We start from the raw sequence: 10,264 nt of genomic DNA on the forward strand, positions 1-10,264 counted from the left end.
TCACAAGTCTTTTACACGCAGATAAAATCCCCTCTGAATATTCAGACAATAGAAATCCGTCAGTGAGCAAAATGGTCCTCTATGAAAATGGCCAGTTTAGACAGTTTTTAACTCATTAACAAATTCCTATTGTTTCAATATTCATGCGTGAATATTTCCGTCAAAGTGGGGATTTTCTTGGCAATTGTGTGAGCGTTGGAAAGGGTGTGACTCCATGTCTATTGTGTGCAAGTTTCGAGGTCACGAGTCTTTTACACCGGCAGAAAATCTCCTCTGAATATTTAAACAAAAGAAAACCATTAATGAGCAAAATGGTCCATTTTCAAAATAGTAAGTTAAGGCAGTTTTTAACTCATTAACAAATTCCTATTGTGTCAATATTTATGCGTAAATATCTCGGCCGAAAATGAGATTTCTTTGCCAATTGTGTTTGCGTTTGAAAGGGTGTGACTCCATGTCTATTGTGTGCAAGTGTCAAAGTCACAAGTTTTTTACACACAGAGAAAATCCCCTCTGAATATTCAAACAATAGAAATCCGTTAATGAGCAAAATGGTCCTCTATAAAAAATGGCCAGTTTAGGCAGTTTTTAACTCATTAACAAACTCCTATTGTGTCAATATTCATGCGTGAATATCTCCGTAAAAAGGGTAATTTCCCGGGCGATTGTGTGCTCGTTAGAAATGGTGTAACTCCATGTTTCTTGTGTGCAAGCGTCGAGCTCGCAACTCTCATACAGTCAGAGAAAATCCCCTCTCAATATTCAAACAATAGAAATTCCTTATGAGCAAAATGGTCCACTTTGAACAGTAAGAAACAAATCCGACACTGCAAACAAAATGATCATTTTATTCAGACATTGCAAGCCAGAGAAATCTATTCACAGTGTTACAAGACCGGTCCACAAAACAAACAAAACGATGGCGTTAATTTTTAGCAGCCGTTTTTCGCCACTAATCATTTTCTTCAGAGTTTCTTTGTAGCAAATTGCTCATTAACTGTTCTTGTAACAACTTAATAACATCGTATTTTCCTCTTTGTTGACTTTTCTTTTGACTCTCCAACTTCACAGCATCTTGAAGTCGCTCCAGTGTATCTTGATAACTTTCCACCATCGACTGTAGTTTATCCTCTTTGATGTTGTACTTAGGGATCTTTTCGCGGCCTGTCTTTTGAATTAGTTCTTTAAAATGGTGTACTTCGTCGCTATGAAGAAGAGTAATGGCGGTTCCTAACAACAAAATAATCAGTATTTTAAGGGTATGAGTTTTTGTTTTTTTTTTTTTGATTTTTTTAAAAAAAAAAAATACTGAAAGTTACTTTCAAGGCGATTTAACGGTAATATTCAGGGTCCGTACCACTCAAAACATGATAAGTGGACTTCTAGGAGTTTTCCAGGGTAAAAAAAAGGTTTCATTACCCAGAACTTAGAAATCTCAATCATGGTGTAAATGTTTATAAAATTATACACTTTTCGTGCAACTGCCTTACTAAGAGTTTGCGGACGGAAAAGGTTGTGGCAGTATTTCATTCGCTTTTTCTAAATATAACTTTAAAACTCCAGGATTCAGTGCAAGAAAGAGAATTTTAAATTTTTTAACGAGTTATTTCCAGCGCACTGGAAGAAAATTTTAAAATTCCAGAAGCTCTCCAAGAAAAGGCCCTTTGCCCAATTGCACGACCCAGTCACACGGTACAAAATCAGATTAATTCCATGTTTGCATAGAGAATTGGCACAAGTTATTTCCTATTATGTATATTCGGTTCTTTGTTGCATTTCTGAATTTTATTTCGTGTACTTTTGTCGCACGCGAGGATGCGTCGGACTTTTTCCCGCCAAATAACTGACACGTACAGCCCTCATCCGGGTACTTTTCGTAAATGTTTTTGCAAGAAAAGCGCGCGGGGTCTTCCGGGTCACGCGATAGTGACACTTATTGATCAAATTCTTAATTCTCACACCTCACAAGGAAAAACTACTGTAACCTAGCAACCCATGTTACCTTTATTTCCTGCTCTAGCTGTCCTTCCCACTCGGTGAATATAGCTTCTGACGTAGTTAGGTACGTCATAGCTGATGACGTAAGACACATCCTGTATGTCCATTCCTCGCGCCATGGCATCTGAGCAGATCAGAAGCTGTAGTTTGCCAAGTTTAAAGTCACGTAAGATTCCTTTTCTCTGCTGAGGATTCAAGCTTGAGGAATATTCTGCAACTTGTACTCCACCATACAACTTGACGAGTAGATAGAGCCTGCAGAAAATGAAATAATGTATTTAATTAAGTCCAGTTTGAGCCAACTAGGTTTGAAAAGTTGTACTTATAATCAATGTCCTCAATCTCGTATTCGTATTTTATGACATCATTTCTCCGGTTTATAGAATTTTCTGCAATTATGGCCGATCTGTTTTTTACAACTGTGAACAACGTTGAAATGTTACTGGCGTATGTAGATATAAAAATGCAAAAAATGCAAATGGTCATGCACTTAGCTTCGAAAGGGACAGCGCAAATAATCCCTTTTTCTGCTTGAAGCCGACGAATTTTGTCAGAAATTTCAACCCAAATATCACAATTGACAATTCACATCTCTCTGTTCCATTTACTGAAAAAGTCGCAACAATTTACGTCATTTTTATGGTCTACACTCTCGTCGACCATAGCTCTCGACCAATGAGCGCACGAGAATTCTAACCGTTATTGGAAAAACAAAGTTGACCTTGAAACAAGGTGTTTAATTTGTCCTTTTACAAAACACTTGATCATCGCCATCATTTCTTTTTCTCTAACAGGAAAATAGGGGCATGAAAATGAACTTGCCCAAAAGTTGGAATGAGTTTGAAACTTGTAACTACACACATTACCTGTGAGTGGCTTCCAGTGAAGATGCAAAACACAAAACACGTTGAAACTTCAATTGTGTTAAAAAGTACAAGACCATTAGAGGCTTCTCTCCACTGTTACAAACTGTCATGTATTCTGATAATCCTTCTGGAATACTGTACCGGGCAGCTGTAGTGGCATCTATGGAAATCAAGCAACCACACAGATTTTATTCAACATCAGTTTAAGGGAACCTCCACTCTTACAACAAATTGGCGTTGAACTGGTTGAAATAATGCCTCAATTTCAAATTTTACAGTCCTGACATGGGAGAAATAACATTTAATTAATAGCAGCAAAAAGTAGAAAAGATTATTGCTTTTAAATTTCCCACACGCTGCATTTTGGATTTTATGATGTGTAATGGTTGAGGAAATTTAAAAGCCATAAACTTTACCATTTATGTTACCACTAACCAGTAAATGTTATTTCTCCCTTGTCCTGTAAAATTTGGAATTTAGTCATTATTTCAAACAACTCAACATCAACTTGTGTTAAGAGTAGGATTCCCTTTAATCTGAGAGTGATTGACGAGAAATTTCTCCTTTTGAACAACTATATTATGTCAAGCATTTAGTTAATGAGATTTAAAAAAATCATCAACTTGGGGTAGATTGTCTTGATGTTCCCACCAAAATTTCAGAACTAACATAAAAAGAAATGTAAACGTTGGAATCGATTAGGAGAACTTAATGAATTTTAGTATTTTATAATGAACTTCAGTACTTTTTATGAATTTTAGTATTTTTAATTAACTTTAGATTTTAAGAATTTAGTATTTTATCCCATTGTAATTTTAATAAATATTTTTACTTGTAAGGGCATTGAGATTTTTAATGTAAAACTAATGCACTAGAAATAAATTATTATTATTATTATTATTATTATTATTATTATAATTATTATTATTATTATTAACTAGATCTTCAAAACAAGTCATACCTGTTGTAGATTCTCCAGCGTCAGTTGTTTGATTAACACTTCCTCTCACAGTAAACAGGATTGGTTGGTACAGTTGCAAAGGAGCAAGTTTCTCAGGGCTGTGCGTCATCGTTGCCGAGAACAACAGCTTTTGTAAGGGAAGCTGGATTTTGGCAAAACTAGCAGCAGTCTGAACTCCAGGGGGGCTCCTGATTGTTTGAAGACTGCAAGAAACTGGTCTGAAATTGAAGAGGACACAGTATAGAACTAACTTTAATTAAACAGTGAAAAAAATTGCCTCAGAACATTCAATGTTGGTGACCAATAACCTGAATGCACATTCTGCGTTTGCTTGCATTTTATATTTTTTTCAAAATAAACAGTAAATGGTATTTGGTTCCTGACCAATCCTTCAGCTGATTGGAGGAGCAATGTGTCTTGTGACTTTGTTTTGTGGTTTAGATCGACTATCAGTCACAAAATATTGAATTTCTTCATAAACGAAAGCATTCCATGACAACGTTTTTATGGCCATCCTTTAAAATCACTATCTCTCTTTTGTGCCTGTCTTAGAATGGTATCTTTTAAAGGTAAAGTAAAGCTTAAGTCACTGCCAAATTAGGTGGGTCTTAAACAACTACTTTTGGGGTTTAATTCACCATTTTTCTGACCAGAATACCAACCCTTTCATAAGGGAGCCCCTCCACCCGCCCCTGCCCCACCTCTGGGGGAAATCGGTTTGACAGAACAAGGAAACCAGCGAAGCTCAATTTATTTCAATTTGTCTATTTTTTTGCGAATAGAGTTGTTTAGGAAATGACAATTTTAACCAAAAATCGCTAAGTCTGCCCTTTTCTCACCGAACCCTTCAATTATTTACTAGCTTGTAATGTGCATGTACCTGTCACTCTGGATAAAACCACTTGTAGATTGTTTGTTATAGGCAGCCTTGAGTACTTTGCCAAGCCAGCCATGATAAGACTGATCCAACAGACGATCAGCTTCATCGATCACAAGGAACCTCACATGATGGAGAGTAAAGTTTGGAGTTGATGAGATGTGATCAACTAACCTCCCAGGAGTACAAATGAGAATATCGACACGACTGCTGCTGCCGCAAGAGCTGAAATCATACAAAATTGCCTAGTTATTATTAGTTTCTGTACCATTACAGCTACACCCACTTTCAACATTACGCCCATAGCAGCTATCTTTCAACATCTGTCTTTTGACATTATAAACAAACAAGACGTACTGAAATCCACCAATCACAGCCCACTAGCATGACCTTTTGATCTTGTGGGCTCATTTGCATAAAACAAATACGGGGTGATGGTATTCATCTATTTTGATTGGCTCATTCAAACAGCATGTCGAAAGATGGATGTCCAAAGATAGCCCCTGTGCATGTAACACAGAAAGGGGGTACATGTATTAGCATTCAGGAGTATTTCCACCATCCTTGGATAGAAGCTAGCCCATCACAGACTGAGATATCTCAACATTATATTTGCTGTGGGGAGGCATTAATCAAAAAAAATTTATACAAAAAATCCAAACCCTTACCCTTCTATATACCATTTTTGACAGGAAAGGTTAATACCTTTGATAGAAAATTGGACCCACTTTTACATACCTACAGTGTTCGATTGCTGTCTGTATTAAAGATGATTTCCAGTCCGTACTGCGCAATCTCCGCCTGCAATGTTTGTGAGTCTCACAAACAGAAGAATGTTTACTAGCAAAATAAAAATTCCGGGACAAAACTTACCTTTTTCTTCATTATTAACGCCAGATATCCTTGCAAAACAATAATAACAAGTAAAAGAAGCTCGACGGTATTTCAAACGGACGTTTTAGCTCATCGTGAATTCTTGAACGAAACGATCCGTAATGGCGAACTTAAAAACTTCATGTACGCTATCACCGAAGTGTAACGTTTCAACGAATTCAAAACAAAAATGAAAACAAACTCTGAGTCTGCGCAGTACGGACTGGAAATCATCTTTAAAGAGGTGCGACTGTAGTTTAAAAGGCCCTATTTAGTGAGCAACCACGACGAGGCGATAAGGAAAACAACTTTGTGTAAGAAGACATCAGAGTTGCTCTGCTGGTCATTGTCGCTGATTGGCCAGAAAAACTGTTTTCTTTGGCCGATCAGAAGGAAGGAGTTCAAACGTTTCTGGAACTGGTTCAGTAAAAGAGAGTGCCCAGGGGCTCTCCCGAGCTTGTTGTAAACTTTCGCCTGAAAATCCCGTCGTCTCAATGGGCTGCCCATCGCCCCCGACTAACTGTCCCTAGGTCTCCAAGGATGGGCTTGAACCAGAGTCTGGCACACAAATCATTAGGCCACCATGCCTCCCCAAGAAGAGAGAGGGTACCTCAGGGCACAAAATTAACTTTCTTTTCCAGTAGCCACTTGGCTCCTAAATGTTTCAGAGTGGTAGCCAATTCCGAAAAGTGGGTTGCAAGTCTTTTTTAAAAACAAACAAAATTTTATTTTTTACGCAATCATTTTACTAGAAAGACACTTTGGGGCTCTAAATATAATTCTGTCAGTATACTTTAATCTTAAGTGCTCTCAAAAATTTTTATTTTAGGTGTTAACCAGGTTTCAGGTCCATAATCAGAAATCATACCATATTGTAATAATAGAAGCCATGTTGTAGTTGCCATGTTGACGACTCACTATCAGGATTTAGTAGCCAAACTGAAAAATTTAGAAGCAATGGCTCCTGTTTTAGGAGCAATTTTGTGCCCTGTACCTCTATTTGTGTGCCCAAGAACCTATTTTTCAAGTATTTTAGCGTTAACTAATAAGAGCTAAGAAGAAAGCTGGCAAAACTTACCTTTGACTAACAAGCTGCTCCTGATCTTTAGAAAAAGACTTTGATCCAGATGCCAATCCCACCCTTAAGTTTGTTCCCTGGGTAAACATCTCAAAAACTTGTTTGACCTGATTTGCTAGATCTTTAGTGGGAAGGATGATCAAGGCCCGTAAGTGACATACCACCCTTCTTAGCAGGCTTTGTACAATGGGTAACACATACGCAAGAGTCTTGCCACTTCCTGTGGGAGCCGACACACAGATATCACTGGGATCATAACCGCCAGTGCCGTAACAACTGTTAGTTTCCATCTGAGACAGTATGGCAGGGATTACAACACTCTGCACAGGAAATAAGTGATTTATATCATGCTGTTGCAGTTTTCTGATTATATGTGTGTCCAAGTAAGGCATTTTTTCAACTGGGATCACATTACTGCTGAAGTCAGAGTTAATAATAGTGGGTTTTGCAAGCCAGTCAGGTAACACTCTCTGTACTTTTTTTACTTCCTTGTCTTTTCTCTGACCACCAATAACAGTAAATCCTGTCTCTTTATTCTTATCCTCTGTTGTTTCTTCTGGCATTTCTTCTGGGGTATCTTGTTTTTCTTGAGAAGTGTCACCTTGTTCACACTCACTGTACTTTTCACTATCAACATTTGAAACATTTTTCTCATTTGAAACACTCTTGCCTTTTTCCTTTTTCGCTTCCTTTTTTTCGTAACTTTACTCGCGTTACTCTCCTCTAAATTATCCCTCGCGAGGTCAGAATCAACAGAAAGCTCCATAACATCGTCTGTAGGCATGCCTTCCTTTGAAGATCGTTTCTTCTTTTTCTTCTCTGATTTTTCCTCCTCGCTTTTTACTTTCTTTTCCCTCGAGAGGTCAGAATCAACAGAAAGCTCCATAACATCGTCTGGCATGCCTTCCTTTGAAGATCTTTTCTTCTTTTTCTTCTCTGATTTTTCCTCATCGCGTTTTGTTTTTTTCTTCTTCGCTTTCTTAGATAAGCTTACCACTTCTTGAACATCGGATCTCACCTTTTTAGAGTCCAAAGCCTCTGTGTTGCTCTCACACATGGGGATATTTTTATCTTGGGCTAATAATTCTCTTTTTCTTTTTCGCTCCGCAATGTCACGTTGTAGTTGTGCAAGTCTTGAGGTTTCATCCAGCTTGAGCTTATTCGGTTTGTCTTCATCATCTCCCATGTACCGATCTACTATAAAGAGATCCATTTTAAAGGAACTTTCCTACAGAATTTTAAGCAATCCGAATAATTTTCAGATGAAATGAAGCCACGCTACAAGCGATGTTCGTCCGCCATCTTCTCTCCGATAAAAGAGAGAAGACTGGGTTCCAAAAGCAAATCCGCTGAGCAATATTTCTGCTGGCGCGTAAAAATTTTTATACCCAGCTCCCTCTCTTTTGGTCTATTGCAGAGGATTGCACCATTTGGTGGCATGGGAGTATAAGGGGTTGGCAAAATTATGAAGGGATGAAAAAACCTTAAAAAGAAAAGGGTGCACTTCAAGCTTAAATGAACTATGAAAGGAGGGTTAGAGCCGTTTTCAATTGAGTGTCGTAAAACCACAACCAAAGTAATTACTCTGGCCAATCACAAAGGACATAGACAATCAAGTGAACCAATCAAATCTCAAAGCAAATACATGTATCTGGCACGAAGCGCAGTAAAACGTGTGTGAGCGAGACACGATTGGTTTTGGTTTTAGTTCTGATTGGCTGAGAAAGTGGCGCGAGGTATCTTAAAAACCAATTACTAACCGTAGTAATGCAAAACTAAAGCAAATGTGAATTACTTTCGACACTCAATTGAAAACCGCTCTAATAAAATAATTAATTAAAATGATAGGAAAGCACAGTTGCAGAGGTGGCTTGTGTGTCAGGATTGAAAAGGAGGCCGGAGGGGAAAAATGCAAAAGGGTGAAGGGACAGAACCCCCTCTTCCTTTTTTTCACTCTTCCTTTTCCTTCCTCCCCCTTCCCTTTCGATGCCTGCCATGCAATTTAATCATTGTTTAATAATTATTATTGTGTTTGCGGTTTCATGCTTAACAAAATATTGCCAACTCTTAAGGTCGCGGGGGATACCTACAGCATGAATAAATTCATGAAGGGAAATTTTGCTTGACCTGCTTCTTTTAAAACGCTTATTTCTCAGCTGTTATGAATGCGATTAAGCTCAAATTTTACAGAGACATAAAGAAATGATGAAAGAGTGTGAATGTTTTCTTTTATTTGGTAGATTGCATTTAACGGCGATGTTATAGCCTCGTTAGTGCCAAATTGAGAAAAACAGGATTTTGTGGCAGAGTTTGCGGAACGAGTAGGAGACAGCACACTGTGATCTTGTCAAAAACTAATCACTTAATACCTCTAGAGTGTCATAACAGAAGCGGATTTTTTAATTCAAAGTTTGCCGGAAAGTTATGGCGGTTTAAGTGCGCAAATCTGAATTTAATGTCTTCTACCTCTTTCTAAAAGCGCTCTTTTAAAATTCCGCTTCTGTTATGACACACTACAGTATTTATAGTTTACCTATATGCAGTGGCAAGTCATGAAGTTCTGTATCCGTGCTGTATTCTCTGCCACAAAATCGTCGGAAAAGTCCAAACTTTGAGATTTCCGAAGGTGTTCCGACCTAACTACGATCGTTTTGCCAAGGAAAGATGTAATTATGGTAATTATATTCCACGCTTTTATGGTGAGAACAATGCGTTTTTAAAAAGGACACGATTGTTTCTGCCGAATATTTTTGTGATTACTCTGAGTTGCAGAAATATTCAAATTTAACTGAAAATAAGCTCAAAGAATTCCTACAATCTATATGAACGTATATAGCTAAGTGTTGTTTTAAATTGTTTACAATATCAAAGAAACAGGGATTTTGTACAAATCATGCGCACGTGCTCATATTTTTGTCCGGTCATAAATATCTCGTAAAGTTGTCGATGTCAGTCGTTGTACTTCGTGCATATGCTTTAAATAAATGCATAATGATGAGCCTAAGGTGTCCCCCGCGACCTTAACAATTGATTTGTCCTTAGTCTTGCAAGGCACTGCTTAACCAGTTTTTCCAGCTGTAAAATGCACTTCATTGACAATTTGTTGAATAATAAATTAATCTTGCAGAATATCGTCTGATCTCAGCCAACTCAGCCTACAGCCTTGAGGGCTAAGTCGGTCGAGTAAGTGCCAGTTTAGGCAAATCTTCTTGAAGAATTTCTGAATTATTTTATCCAATCAAAAACGAGCACGAGCTCTCACTTGTTCTCTGAAAGCCGTCACAGGTATAAATACAGTGTACATCATGTTGCTTAGCAACTTTTGAGATGAAAACTGCAGGCTCAGTCACTTCTCAGAGAAGTGATTAGGCCATCAACTGGCACTTGTTCTCCCGACTAAAGTATCAAGTGACATTTTGGGTCATTTCATAGCCGGATAATAAATTATTGTTTACTATTTACCTATCAGCCAATATTTTTTCTTTTGTTTTGGGTCAAAGTTAACTTGCAAATGAGTACATTAAACATTAACATTTTGATCAATGTTCTTCAGCTTCCCATTGCTGGTGATGTCAACTTGAGGTTAACTGTGACACTGAGGTTGACAGAAA

At 37.8% G+C, this 10,264-nt stretch overlaps 1 protein-coding gene and 1 long non-coding RNA gene across 2 annotated transcripts; both read right to left on the reverse strand.

Annotated features, from left to right (window-relative positions):
• Window positions 1–828: 828 nt before the first annotated feature.
• On the reverse strand, window positions 829–7,976 carry LOC144662381 (ATP-dependent RNA helicase DDX51-like). The gene is given in 7 exon segments (XM_078523175.1): window positions 829–1,230; window positions 2,003–2,253; window positions 2,865–3,024; window positions 3,826–4,043; window positions 4,706–4,927; window positions 6,654–7,347; window positions 7,350–7,976. Coding segments are annotated over 7 exon segments (2,340 nt in total). The 5' UTR covers window positions 7,867–7,976; the 3' UTR covers window positions 829–952.
• Window positions 7,977–8,511: 535 nt separating this feature from the next.
• Window positions 8,512–9,867, reverse strand: LOC144662468 (uncharacterized). Its single transcript, XR_013572452.1, has 2 exons — window positions 9,673–9,867; window positions 8,512–8,719 (listed from the first exon to the last, which is right to left on the reverse strand). It is a non-coding gene; the product is annotated as an uncharacterized LOC144662468 (long non-coding RNA).
• Between the last annotated feature and the right edge of the window lie 397 nt (window positions 9,868–10,264).

The sequence above is a fragment of the Oculina patagonica genome, chromosome 8 (genome assembly GCF_052425735.1).
Source record: "Oculina patagonica isolate OP01 chromosome 8, crgOcupat, whole genome shotgun sequence".
Taxonomy (NCBI): domain Eukaryota; kingdom Metazoa; phylum Cnidaria; class Anthozoa; order Scleractinia; family Oculinidae; genus Oculina; species Oculina patagonica.